General features: G+C 37.3%; 1 protein-coding gene across 1 annotated transcript in view; it reads right to left on the minus strand.

Annotated features, from left to right (window-relative positions):
- The window catches only part of VWA8 (von Willebrand factor A domain containing 8), a gene marked incomplete at its 5' end in the record, with an annotated part of 200,290 nt that overhangs the window by 103,084 nt on the left and 82,627 nt on the right, over positions 1–14,579 (minus strand). The window contains one exon of the mRNA XM_082496817.1: positions 8,335–8,411. Within this exon, the coding sequence (XP_082352943.1) occupies positions 8,335–8,411 (77 nt within the window). The remainder of the gene's footprint in view (positions 1–8,334; positions 8,412–14,579) is intronic.

Genomic DNA, 14,579 nt, shown 5'->3' on the forward strand with positions numbered 1-14,579 from the left:
GTCTTCTCCTGACTGAACAGCCCCAACTCTTTCAGCCTCTCCTCATAGGAGAGGTGCTCCAGCCCTCGCATCATCCTCGTTGCTCTCCTCTGGACACGCTCCAGCAGGTCCGTGTCCTTATTATGTTGGGGATTCCAGAGCTGGATGCAGTACTGCAGGTGGGGTCTCACGAGAGTGGAGTAGAGGAGCAGAATCGCCTCCTTTGACCTGCTGGCCACACTTCTTTTGATGCAGCCTAGAATACAGTTGGCCTTCTGGGCTGCGATTGCACACTGCCAGCTCATGTTGAGCTTCTCATCAATCAGCACACCCAGGTCCTTCTCCTCAGGGCTGCTCTCCAGCCATTCCCCGCCGAGCCTGTATTTGTGCTTGGGATTGCCCCGACCCAGATGTAAGACCTTGCACTTGGCCTTGTTGAACTGCATGAGGTTGGCTTGGGCCCACCTCTCCAGCCTGTCCAGGTCCCTCTGGATGGCATCCCTCCCCTCCAGTGTGTCTACCTCGCCAAACAGCTTGGTATCATCGGTAAACTTGCTGAGGGTGCACTAAAAATACGTCGTCTTATTATGTATTTCCAAACCTGAATTGCGTAAAGAATAAAGCACACACTATATGGCTACTGTGTACCACATTAAAAGAAAATATTCTAGACATATGCATTCATGATTCAAAATCATCAGGAAAAACTACATAGCCTTTTTTTTTTGTGGCTGCCAACATACAAACGCACAACACACACACATCCTCAGTGTGTTCAATGGATTCCTCTCTAACAAACCAGTGCAGTTCCAGAGCACTTGCTTCAACAACAGTCCACTACAAAACCAGCTTCTCCTGGTTGTTCACTGTTAAAAGCAGACCTGCAGAGCTATACTAGCATTTAAATTTTTTTTTTACATGGTCCTATATTCTTTCAAGAGAAAATAACCAAATGCAATTCTGAGAACAAGTACACTCTAATTCTACAGTATCAGGTGATCATCTGTGTCTTGGGTGAAGGAAGTTATTCCTTCTGAAACAACCTTTTTCATCAGAATTTCAAAAATCTGGAGTCAATAAAGCTGAAAGGGTAGTTTTAAATTATCTCAATAGGGGAAACAGGTAATTAGATTTTATACTGTTTACATGTGGTGAAAAAAGAGGGAAAGAAAATTAACATCTAAAGATTAATGGACAGTTTGTAGGAAGTATTGCTTGTAGGGACACCATAAGCTTATTTTCCTACCCCAAACCTCTCCGTTAATTTGATTGTTAAAGATCACAGCAAAATTACGTTTATTTTGAAAAGGATAACATATGTAAACTCATTTAATTCTTGGAAGAAAAGACCATCAGATTACTGTAATTTATTAGGGAACCAGAAAAAGCACATCACAATATGTAGTAGATTTTTGAAATGAACCCTCTATCACACTTTCCAATCATCAGTCACTAGAACAAACACAGTAACTTTGGCAGGAAGACACAATACCATTGGTAAATTCTTTGAAAGGAAATGTAACATTAGGAAAAACAGAGTAAGGTAGTGTAGTATCTTCTAAAATAATAGTAAGATTATCAGATAACAAATAGAATTTCTACAGCAGTTAGTATTCTGTTGACAGTGGTGAGACATGACATTTACTACAAAGCTAAACTGCTTTAGAATATATGTTAATGCCTAGATAAATGGAAAACAAGTGATCTCAACTTGTAAGAAAAGGTATCACATAGAGAACTAAGACTTCATATGGCTAATTCAAGGGCACAAACCCTTTTATTTAAAAGCTAAAGAAGAAAATTTCCTACATTCGCTATTTTCATGAAAAGGCATCATAATCATATTCATAGGCTGTTTTAACTCTCTCAACCTTACAGAGAACAACTCTCATACACCAAAAAACACCTCCTCTTTTTGTCATTTGACTTTATGAAGATTTTCATTCTCTTTATTGACAATAAACTAATTTTCTAGAAGATTATTTTCTTGATACTCAGGAAGAGAACACTTGAACAGGACTAATCATTTCATATCTTCTGCAGATTCACTGAAGCTCCAAGCAGCAAAAAATCCATTCATAAGCCATCGATAAATTATTGACGTAGATTACACTGCAGTCTGCTCAAAAGATTCTATTTCTGCAAGTGGCAGCGATGTTCTTACGCAACTAAATAATTACAGATCTACATACTGAAGACGTCAGAGTTGAGGTTGACTAGTTTTACTTATCATGGCTTCAGTGACCGAGTACGTAGTAGCTCAGGGGCAATCCAGTTCTCCCACTAGCTGCGAGTAACCAAGTTCCCATCACAGTGGAAAGGATTGGTACTTTCCTGAACATTTCGAATTGCTTAGAGGAACGCCTGTGGCAGACACACTACAGAGAAGATGGCGGGCTGCAATTTTTGCATTTCCTACAGCTGATCTCCGGCTGAGACAGCGTGAAGCCAGGAAACATCTCAGAGAAATTTCTCCTTAACAACTGCTCGTTATTTACACCCACATCATAACAATAATAAATGTTCTAGAAGTTATCAGACTTAATCTCATTACACAAAATGTTCTAATTTTTCTTGTTCTGAAAATAGTAAGTCGGAAGGTGCTTCTTAATTACCCTCAACTTTAACTACTGTTCCATACTGACACATTTAGGCATCAGCTAAGGACAGTGCAAATGGACTCCCCACATAGAACAAACACTGCTGGATTATCTGATTTTATGAAGACAAGATAAACTAATTCCTTTTTTTTTTTCCCTACTGAACAATTTCGATTTAGCAAGAATGTTACTACAACATACCTAGAATAAGAGCTAGCTGGGGTCATCCAGCTACTAGCTTGCAGAAATTGTTGGTAAATCACAGAATCATAGAGCAGTTGAGGTTGAAAGGGGCCTCCGGAGGACATCTGGTCCAACCCCCCTGGCTCAAGCAGGGCCACCTACAGCCAAGTGCCCAGAACCGTGTCCAGACAGCTTTTGAATACCTCAAAAGTAAAGGACTGTAATGTATACCAAACTTTAAAGAAAAGGTACTGACACAGAAAAATTAAGTGTGCCTTCCTGAACTAAGCAAATGTGCTGCTTGGAAGACAATTTTTCTTAAAGGGGCTAGCAAGACAGAGAGGCTTTTGTTTGCTATCAGAGTAATTGGGAGAAAACTCATGATGGCAGATAATAATTTCAGAAGGTTCCTGTTGCCACTTGCTCTTTGTGTCTATATGACCCAAATCCCAGCAGAACAGAGGTGACAGCTTTCACAAGTCTTTAGTTGACACTGTGTTCTTCACAGTATTTTTCCAGTTCTCTTTAGTTGCCTAAATTAAGATTTCAGATGAGAATAAATTACATGTAAATCTCCTTGCCCTTTTTTTAAGCTCCTGTATTAAAGACTAGAAGTGTATTTTAATGAAAGCTGAGATCAGATAACACCATATGACTCCAAAATCTTGATGTATATATTAATCCAAATGCCTTTAGCATGTAAAACCTAGCACCTCATTTATACTAGCAGAAACTACTATAAGAAGAGAGTCACTGGATTGTACATCTTCTTAGTCAGAACCTAAGCTTTTAGGGAACTTTCTATTAGAAATCTCTTCCCAATTAAAAACAAAAAGAAAACCCACACAAAAGCCCAAAACAAACAAACAAAAAAAGGGAGCCATAAATCAAGTTTGCATTAGAAACAAAAGGATAAATACTGTAGTTCTGTAATATAGTCTACACAAAAATAGTAACTTCAAGGAGGAGAAATCATTGTTATTAAAATTTAAAAAGCAGCTTGACAGTATGACGTAATTCCAAATAGGTGCAAACCTAAATGTTTAACTGACAGGTAAAAGACATTTTACTCCACCAAAGCCATTCTTTGTGTGCAATTAGTTACTAATTTGATGATAAGAGAAGTAAAATTAAGTCTTTTTTTCATTGATCACATCAAAGGAGCAACAGTCTAAAGTCCATGATACTTTCTTCTGACGTATTTATGCAGGAGAGCTAGGAGCTTACATTTTTATATTTATCTATTACTCTCATCAGTGCTAAGAAGGATTTTATAGTCTTAACAGGACACATGTTCTTCCCTGAGTCTTCTGTAAAGCTTTAATTTTTTTTTCTTCCTACTCTGGAATCCTCTTGGTCCAAGAGATTTTGTAATCAAAAGCAAGATATTATCTGTTTCCATGAAAATATTTTTCCTGATTCAATGAAATTTGCTTTACAGATTGATTATTTAGTCTACCAAATTTGGCTTCAGATTTCCGTGTAGAACCACTGGCAATTTATTTCCACACAACTCACATGAGAGATAGCAAAAGTCGTAACAGCAAGGTTCATAAAATGATGAGGTTTTCCAGGGTTGACACATTTAGGAGCAACACAACTACTTGACTCTCTTACATTTATTTGGAGGACATCAAAGCTTCTATGAAAATCATCCAGTATGTGTTTAATTTCTATATAGATCTCTTATTGGCCTGCGACTGCACAGGCCTCATAGATTGTCACCCTTCTAGCAGCATCATGAACGCACACTCAAGGTGAAAGCAATAAAAACCTAAAGTTTAATATTAGGCAAGACAACACTGCTGTATGTTCTGTAATGTGTAGCCGGTGTCCTGGGTGCACAAAACTGAGACAACCACCCCGAGGGGTAAACGAAATTTAGGATTTCTCTGCTGAAATTTATTTTTGTAGAAAAGGAGTGACTGGAAAATCCAAGCAGATGAAAACTCTTCCTTCAACACAGAAAAGGAGTTAGATGCTTCATAAGCCCAGTCCTAGAAAGAGGCTGTGCAGGGCCTACCCAAATTATCCGTTTCAGAATAAGTCCTATAACCCCACAATTAAAGCGATGAGAGAGCTGGTCAGCTCCTGATCAACTCCTACTATTGGGAAGTATGTGAGAGGAAGTAGCCAACCTTTTGAATAATTTATAATTTTTCTTAAATGCTTTCCTTATTAAATCTAATCACAGCTTCCTTCCAGTTGAGATTTTCAGTTTTATGGTCCAAAAATGATTTATAAGACTTAACAATTTCAAGAAAATAAAACTCTCAATGAGGTGCTGTAAGAAAGGTTAAGAATAAGGATTTATAACCTCCATAAGCAATCTAAACCTTAAAGTCGGGCTGACCCTTCCATGGGAATCAGTGGTAGAGCAAGTAAATACAAATGTCAAACGGATGTTTAAGGAAAAGCACTCTTTTTCTTCTGTCTTCTATTTCCTCTCATCATCTTGAAAGTATAAGATATAAAATGAAAGACTTGAAAATTACTCCTGGTAATAGCTCTTCGTCTCTAAGGCAAATATTCCCTGCTTGAATGTCACTGAATATATGGAGTGTCAGATCAGCAAAACTCCTTATACTATTTCATCAAGACAGTAAAAAAAACCAACAACAAAACCCAAACCAAACAAACAAAACCCCCACCCCCCCACACACACCTCTCCTTCCAAAAATCGCCCCCAAAACCCAAAACAAAACACCACCACCCCAACCAAACAGCCAAGAACCAAAACCAAACCAGGTTTAATAACATGTTTAGTTCTTTTATGTTCGTGTTTGTTGGCAAAAGGAGTAAGGTATTCTTCTATGAAAGACACCTACATCAATTACATTGCATAACAAAATGTACTACACTACATCCCCCTTATTTATATCACAAGCTGTTGAAAGTAAACATTTCTGGAATCTCTTCATGATTTTGGCACTTTAATATCGTTAAAAAAACAGGTCTTGAAAAATGGCAATTGGAGTCATAAATCAGAATACTTCTGAAATTCAGTCTGATTATTTTTGTCTATTATTTATTCACTACTTTTATTTATTACATAACACTACATTTTAATGAAGATCTTAATCACATCCATTTTAAAGCTCTTCTTACAGTTTTCTTCACTCCAACAGTTTCTTCTCTGGTTATATCTTAATTATTGCCACCAACAAGGATATTTTATAACTAAGGATCTCTCTCTCTACTCCAGAATGGCTACTATTCAGTTGCAACACCCATTCAGTACTGGCATTATTATACATACATGCATATTACTTTTTTTATGGCTAATTATATGAAGCGACAGTCAATACGGGCAAGTTCAAGAGCTCATAATGTCATCGTCATCCATTTTCCTACAGATTCCCTACCTCACTAGGAACTCAGAGCCTCGGGATATGCAGCTGACAAGTGCACGCTTATTTCCAGAGAGACTAGTTGAAGTGGAACTGAAGAGTCTGCAACCCAAATTACAGGGACTACTGAGGTATTACCATCTGTCAGACACATTTCTGAACGGGCAGAGAATGCCCACCTTCATCTGACACTGAATCGCCTCCACAGATTTTGCGAAGAAAGCAGTAAAATTATCTTTCCCTTCCAAAGTAGTCAACTAAAATGCATGCTTTGAATTCAATTGGTCTAGATTTATAATCCAGGTATCTGAGCACAATTAAAAATATGAAATTTAGAAATACTTTCCAGTTTGCATGCTTAACGGCACTAATGGTAGCTAGTTAGGAAATCTGTAGAAATATCCAGGACTATCAAAGATGAATTGCACATTCTAGCATATTTTCTGATAAAATACATCTATGCCATAAGCTACTGACTGCATTTCTCCCCACAAAATATCCAAAAGCTTAGTAGTGAACTGGCTTGGGTTTTTTTGTAAACTTACTCTTTTTTTTGCTTTGCAATCCAAAAGTGTACGCTAACAACATTGTAATCCTTGTTTAAATGCCCTATTGTAATCCTTGTCTAAATGCCCTATAAAGTTTATCAAGATATTATATAGACTGGGTTCTTCACAAGGTATTTCAAAATGCCACCCAAGAAATAGAAATTTCTGGATTTTCTATATCAGGAATTATTTTTGTAGAACTCCAGAGGACTACTCATCATTTCCTACATCAATCTATCTGTAGAACCCTGTAACCATAAACAGTACTTCACAGAGTTTATAAAAGTTTGTCTTGACTACACAATTTTTTTTTTCCTAGAGATGCATCCACTAGCTTGTTGTTACTAATACATTCTGCCACCCCAACATGACCTCAAACATCGTGCTTATGCAATGTTCTCCGGAGCTATCTGAATTTACGTTAAAGTACTGTTCTGTTTGACCACACCTCACTGGAGAACAATTTTTCAAAAAGACACACACTCTGAGTGACAAAATTCTGTAGTATTTTGTTAAATAATTAGGATTTGCAAAAATGATAGTGTATTTCATCCAGAAGGACAGGGTGGCTGCTCCAAGCAGAGAAGATGGTAGGAAAGTTACCACAAAGCTGAAAGTAGCAGGTTACAAAAGCATTATTTGGGAAAGAAGTGATGGAAGTCTAGGTGAGGAAGTACCAAAGAAAACAGCAATAGAAAAGTGATGAGAGAGAGCTATCCATGTATTAGGAACAGAAGGACAAGACATTCGAAGACAAAAAGCTGGAGAGAGAGTGTTACAGAGAATGTTGTTAAAGGGCAAAATATCAAAGATGTACATTTTTATTAGCGCTATTTAAAAAACAGTGATTATGGAAAGAGACAGGGTGATGAAACTAGGAAGTTGAAGAAAGAGAGGTAAAGATCAGGAAAGAAGCTGAAAAAGGATGCAATTCAACCAAAACTGATTCTTCTAGACATACCCAGTCTTTATTGCAATTTCATAGAATCACAGAATGGTTTAGGTTGGAAAGGACCTTGAAGATCATCATGTCATAAAAAATAGGTAGATAATTTGATACTATTTCAGCTTTTGAATTGTTTTCAATGAGTTTGGTTTTTAGCTTGCATGTGAAAAAAAAAAAATATAATTTTCTTATCCAAATATGTTTCTGGGTGAGAAAGATATATGTGAGGTCAGCAGGAGTAAGTAACCAAACCAAACCAAACCAAACCAAACCAAACCAAACCAAACCAAACCAAACCAAACCAAAACCAAACCAAAACAAAAAGCCTTTACTCTGTAAAATATTTATTTTCTAACGAGTGACATATTCAAACAAGCACCTTTGAACTTTTTCCTTCACACAGTACCTCATGCTTACGGAAATCTCTCCAGAAATGACAGCAAAATATTACTCTCTTCTTGAGCATGGTTTAATGTCAATACGCTCTGACTTCTACTTCCTCTTGTGTTAAGCAATGTGACTGCATTAGATTCTTGTACCCCCTTCTCAACCTGTCAGCTTATTGCCTCTGTCTATAAACCAGACACATTTCTGTGGTCTGTGTGCTACCAACCATAATAGGGTCTTTGTTCAAATAATGAGAACAAATTAAACTTCAGAAGCACGAGTTTTAAAGCGTGGGAAATCAGACTATGAACACAAAGTACGGAAGTGTAACACGTTCTTACCTATGCAGCTGTAAATACTCTCTGGGCCTGTTTAAAAGGTGAAGGAATCTGTCAACAATCTTGTTTTTCCCAACACCCTGGAGTAAATAAATATAATATTAAGACATAATACAGATGTACACACTTAAAAGTTATAAACAAAGAAAAGATAGCTTTCCAAAATTGCTGAAATACTCTCCATGTTCCATTATAGGCAAACACAATTTCGATCCATATCAAAGAATTCTGAACACAATTTAGTGATACATATTTTATTTTAAATATGTATTTATTTGCAAAATACTTACCTGTCTTACTAGGAATAACCAGAAATAGGGTTGAGTCTCTAGAGTTATGTCATGCATGCCTATGCATTCCTTTACATAACACCATTTTTTTTACAACCCTTTTATTTCACACAGGCATTGCAAGGCTGTGAATGCTAGGAAGTTGACTTCCACTTAATATGAAAAGATAATTCTCAGAGGTCATAGGAAACATCTTATAACTGTCACCTGAAATTAGAGCATTGCCTTGGTAATATTTGCTAATCCCATTCCACTGGAGTTAGTAAAAAAGGCCCAGATGGCGTCAGAATTGGGTTGGAGACCAAACTAATCTATAACTCTCTATTGCAGGTTGTCTGCATTAGCAAGATATGCAGAGCGATGACAGTGGATTGATGGAGTGAATCAGGTGTTGCTAACACCCTGGTGCATCCAGTACAAGAGGTTCAGGAGATGGCACTTCAGCCCAGGCCTAGACCGGTTCTATGGAAGGAATTAGTAGGGGAATCAATTCAGTGTGATGCTGGAGAACATCCTCCAGCTTAGTCTCATCCTAAGAGAACCCAGGTCATACATCCCTTGACATGCATCAAACTGCAGTAAGGACATTCCTTTCAAAAGTATATTCCTGATTGGGTCAAAAATGCTAATGTAGATGCAGACAAATATGACAGTACAGATGCTTATCCCTCCTGCAAGGACATGGCTGCAGATTTGGGAGCTCAGAATGACAGTGAGATTGCCAAGGGTTGCAAAGGAAAAAGGAAAAGAATTAGTAGAAAGAAAAGTTCAGTTGTAACCCAGCCAAAAGCTGTTTGACTTGACACTGTCCTCTGCTGAGATTCTCACTCTCACTGCATGAATGCATCTAGTAGTCCACACCAGCATAAAGTAAAGCAGATAAATATAACCCACAAAAAGATTAAAGAGATTAGATTAGACCAATTTGAGAGTCGCTAATCTGTTTCACTTGGCATTGAAACAGAATAGGAGCATTCAGAGCTGCAAGTTATGACATTTATGACTGTAACTTCTAGCTGAAAGACAGTAACTGCCAGCTGCAGAACTGCAAACTGTTCAAGCTTCTCAAAATGGGACCACAGTCTCTCATCTGACTACATTTATAAGAATGGAGAATTGTACACATATGTGTAGTAGTTGAAATCACAGAAGAAGAGTTCTCACCACAAGAGCAGAGGAAAAAATACCGCAGAGCTGTTAAAAATAGAACTACCTAGATTCTACTGCGGACTCAACTCCAACACAGGAAAGTCAACTCAAGTTAGTGATCTGCCACACGTCTCCTCACGAACCTTCTTCCATCTAATTCTTCAGAAGAATCAACAGCTTTACACACAGGTGTAGTAAGAAGCTGCGACACACTTAATATCTATCACCAGTCATTTCTGAAAACTGTCACTGGAAGCACAGTTCTCCACTGCTTTGAAACAGGGGTGACATTCTGCTAACAGATTCTTCCAGGAACTCAAAGAACATACCCATTTGGGGGGTAATACGCAACTTCAGGAATTGCATCAGAAATATCAAAAGTAACAAAAAACAGTAAGAATCCTCTAGTAGTGCACACAGGCAGTTTTATTCCTATGTGTTTCCTACTACTTCCAGTCAGATACTTGGAATTATAAATGGGTGAATAAACAGGAATAATCCTTATGTCAAACACAAAACACCCATGCTGAAAGCAGCTTCCTTTACTTTTCCTAAGAGAGCTAAAGATGACTGGGCAGATGTCAGCACGCAGTTTTCTGCACCAATCCCAAGTGGATTGCATATCCTTTTCTCTGCAGAGTGGGACTGCAGCCAGCTGTGGCAAGTACAAAGATGAAGAAATAGATCAGCATATTGAATCAATGTAAAACATACTTAATATCAAACAAAATGGTTACTGTAATTAAAAAAAAAAAAGGCTTTCATGTGCATATCGGAAAGTGCGTGTGGTTCATATGTTTATGATAGATTCTTAAAATTATGCCTGAAAATAATATTTTCCCAACTACAAAATAACACTGCTAGATTTTTTTTCCCCTCCCTCTCCCGTTCCAATAGAAAGAGAACTAAATAGCTGGTTTTGTGTATTTCTATCCATGCTGTTATCACCAAAGGTATTAAGGGGAGTGAACCTCACTTTTGAGAGAATGCTGAGAGGACTCAAGCCTGGAGGAGAACCACTGTGAAGGAGGTGAAAGAGCACGGTTACCAAAGTAACACAGTGAAGTCAATGGGAGTTGTGCCATGACCCCATCTCGCCCCTTCTTCATTTGTATTTGTGCATCTCGCCAGATTCCCCGCACACCTCCTTTTATTTCATTTTAAGTATACCTCTATTTCAGAACGTGATACATTTTTTAAAAGGTGCATGCAGTATTCAAATGCCAAAAGGCATTCCCACCAGATTTTAGCTATTATAAACACTTTAACGTTGCCCAACTTCTAGATTGAACTGCTTCAGACAGTACATTATGTGCCTTCCTAGAGGCTGTGGTGTACCACATAAAATCCTCGGTTGGCAAAAGTAGCTGGAGCAAAGTTCAAGTCAAAGCTTTTTGATTCCATCCCTCCACATTCCTACTACATGACAAGTTACCACTTCTCTTTGTCTCAGCTACTCCATTGAGAAGACACAACATAAAAGAAAGGAAGGAGGAGACCAAAGCTATTCAGAAGGCTCTTTAGCACCATTAAAAAACTGAAAAAAAAAAAAAAAAAAAAAGATCTTGGCTGAATTCCTTCTGTAAGTATTATTCATTAATGTAAGGCCAAGAAAGGGAGGTTTATTCCAAATTCACCTGATCTTCATGGGATAAAGAATATGCCTGGTAGTTTTCTCCAGGGGAACAAGAAACGTGGAAAATACTAACACGCTTTGGGAAAAAAAACCTCTGAAATGAGTTACTGGCACCTCAGAAACAAGGAATCACAAAAATGGCAACAAAGTCACCCTCCTTTTCCCTGAGTCTATACCCAGTGCCAAGGAACAAGCTGGATCTTCTGGACACCCACATAGCCAGCAGTCAACTATTTAAGCAGAAAGAATCAGAATTACATTTCACACGAACATACTAAAAGACTGAGTTGAAATTGGATTGGATTCAGAACGTAATCTCATCTGATTTGCAATTATTGCACCCTAAGGTAACATTCAGAGGACAAACCAGTTTGCCACTAAGATGTGCTGTATGTTATTTATATATGCGCTATTGCAGTTACTTAATTTAACAGAAATATAAACATATGCTAATTAGAGAGAAAAGAACATCTGTGTTGGTGTTTCAGCTGAACTGAATAAAAATATTTCAGAAAGTAAATATTAGACAATTTTTATTCCATCAGACATATGGGACAACTGAAACAGAAAAAATGGGAAGTAAATATCTGCACTAATGAATAACAAAAAGGAAATTATGCAATTAGAAGGCAAAATAATCCCTTAGTTAAAAATTCTCCTAACTGACACTGTAAACACTTGTTACCAAGGATAAAATGACTTAATCTTCTAGCAGTAACTGCAGTTTCAAATATAAACAAGGTTGTTACAGGTCCCAGGAGGCATTTTGCAATTCAGGATGCAGCTATTACAGCAGTGGGACAAATTTCTCCCCTGCACAGCCCAACTAAAGTCAATAAAGTTATAGTCCAAAAGAACTGGACACAAGTTTTTGAAATTAATAGTTTGCTTCTTAGAAAAAAAAAATAATTCGGGGAAAAAAAAAATCTAAACCGTAGTGCCTCATTTTTATTTTCTTTTAAGTGATTTGCAGGTCATCCTAAAGCAGTTAAAGAGGTCGTCATGCTGTCCTCTTCAGTACTGTCCTTCTGCCGAGACACTGCAATCACACCTTTTCCATTTCAGCACAAAGCCATCCGGCGTAGCAGAGCTACCTGTTTCTTTGCAAAAGAATGAAACAAAATTTGAAACTGGTGAAAAAAGTGGTTTATAACTTTTATTTTGCCTTAGGGAATTTTATTTTAAAATTAATTTAAATTATTAGGGATTATTATTATTATTAGGGAATAAACGACGATCTTGACTTTTCATTAAATACAGGACCCTCATGTCAGAGTTCTCAGTTTGTGACTTCATAGAAAGAGTTATACTGATAATGTCATTATCATAGAAACTTATGGCTGAACAATGAAAATGACAAAACTGAAAACACTTGCTAATGTACGGTTTCTAACACTGGGTCTGGCACTAAACCACCTTCCATACCCACAGCTTGCCTGTTTCTGCCAACAAAAACATTTGGAAGAATGCATGCATTTTGATTGAGGCTGCTATTTTTACACCAGAGGATGTAAAAAGAAATGTACTGTTATCAGCAGAGCAACAAGCAGCACCTATACAGAACTCTCTCAAACACTCAAGATGTTATTAAGCTCATCGCTCCCTGCTTGGAACAAATGTGAATGATGCAGTGTAATAATTTTCGAAGGTGTGGCACTGGCAGACACTAGATGTTGCTACCAGAGGACCACTGCAATAGAGCCCATCGTTGCTACCTCTCTTGGATGTCAGTAAGGAAAATAGCTGCGCAAAAGCAGTGGTGATTTAAGTCTTGCCCCAGCTGCAATCTATATATTTATTGGTCACAACCGTGAATGCTCTGTGGTTCAGTATCTCGTTATTTAATTTTGAGTTTATTATTTGGGACAGGCAAAAAATATGGTGATAGTAAAAGAGTAAAATTTCACCATAAGAACCAATAAACTTATTTCCCTGATAGAAGTCATGAATCAAATGCTTTGGATACATCTCTGACTAGAGGTCTAGATAATCTTGTAGAGTTTATGCCTTTTTTTGAATTTAAGTACAACCTTCAACCCAAAGCCGTGCCAGGCTAAATACAATCCTCACATGTCCAGCGAGGTAAGACAATTGTGGTTCAAGGGAGAGGAGCATCTGAAAAATTTACAATAGAAAGAATCTGTGGGAAGAAACATCTGAAAGAAAAATCAATTAACGATTCTTTTTTTATTTTGGTTCTTCAGTATAACTTGTAAAGGCAGAAAGCAAAAATGTAAGCAGCGACACATTTAAAGAGCATGCCTGTTCTCATATGTGCACACACTGTTATGACTGTAGCAAGTAAAAGATATTTTCTGAGTTTTCCCACAACTGTCACACAGAATTCCTTAGGCAAAAAATATAGTATTTTGCCCAATGTAGCTCATTTGGAACTCAATTTCTTTACGCTCATAATAATAATAAAAATTTGGGTTAGGATAGTACATTCTTGCCTTGCAGAGGAAGCTATCTACTTTCACACAAGTTGAAGAAGGAAAACAAAGTCCTTTATTCCTAGGAAAGTTAAAAGACCAAGCATTTTCTATTTCAAGTTTTCTGATGACTGATATTATTACACTCTCAGTATCTACTTAATTCAATTTCACAGTGAGATAAGGAGGAGAATATTACCTTAGAAGGATAGATCTATTCAAGCATGTCCTTTTAAATATCTTTAAGAAAGACTCAATCATTTGTCCTACTAAATTCTTCGAGAATAAAATAAATTCCTAGTGTGAGCCCAAGAGTTCGTTTAAGTTGATCTCTCAATTAAGAAAAGGCAGCAGAAAGGATGAAATTGCATTCTTCTATCAGGGAAATAATTACCAAACGTGCCAAAAGGACATTACATTCATGTATTTGTGCTAGTCTACTTACTGTGGGCTCACATCAACATTTTTACTAAGTGCTGCCAGAGATTTTGTCACGATCTTCTTTCAAATTATTTACAACAATATTCAACACCTTTATAGACTTCTTCATTCTTATTCTACTTCATATTTCTTTCTGATTTTCCCTTATCTATACGTTGCCTAATTAGACTGCAAGCTATTCAGGAACAGGCTTGTTTTGTTACCTTGCGAAGTGCTTTCTTTGTACATGGGGAAGTAGAGGGGAAGCAATTTTTACAATCCAAATTTCCACACCATCAAATGAAGAAGGACAAAATTTAA

The sequence above is a fragment of the Vanellus vanellus genome (genome assembly GCF_965231255.1).
Source record: "Vanellus vanellus genome assembly, chromosome: 1".
NCBI lineage: Eukaryota > Metazoa > Chordata > Aves > Charadriiformes > Charadriidae > Vanellus > Vanellus vanellus.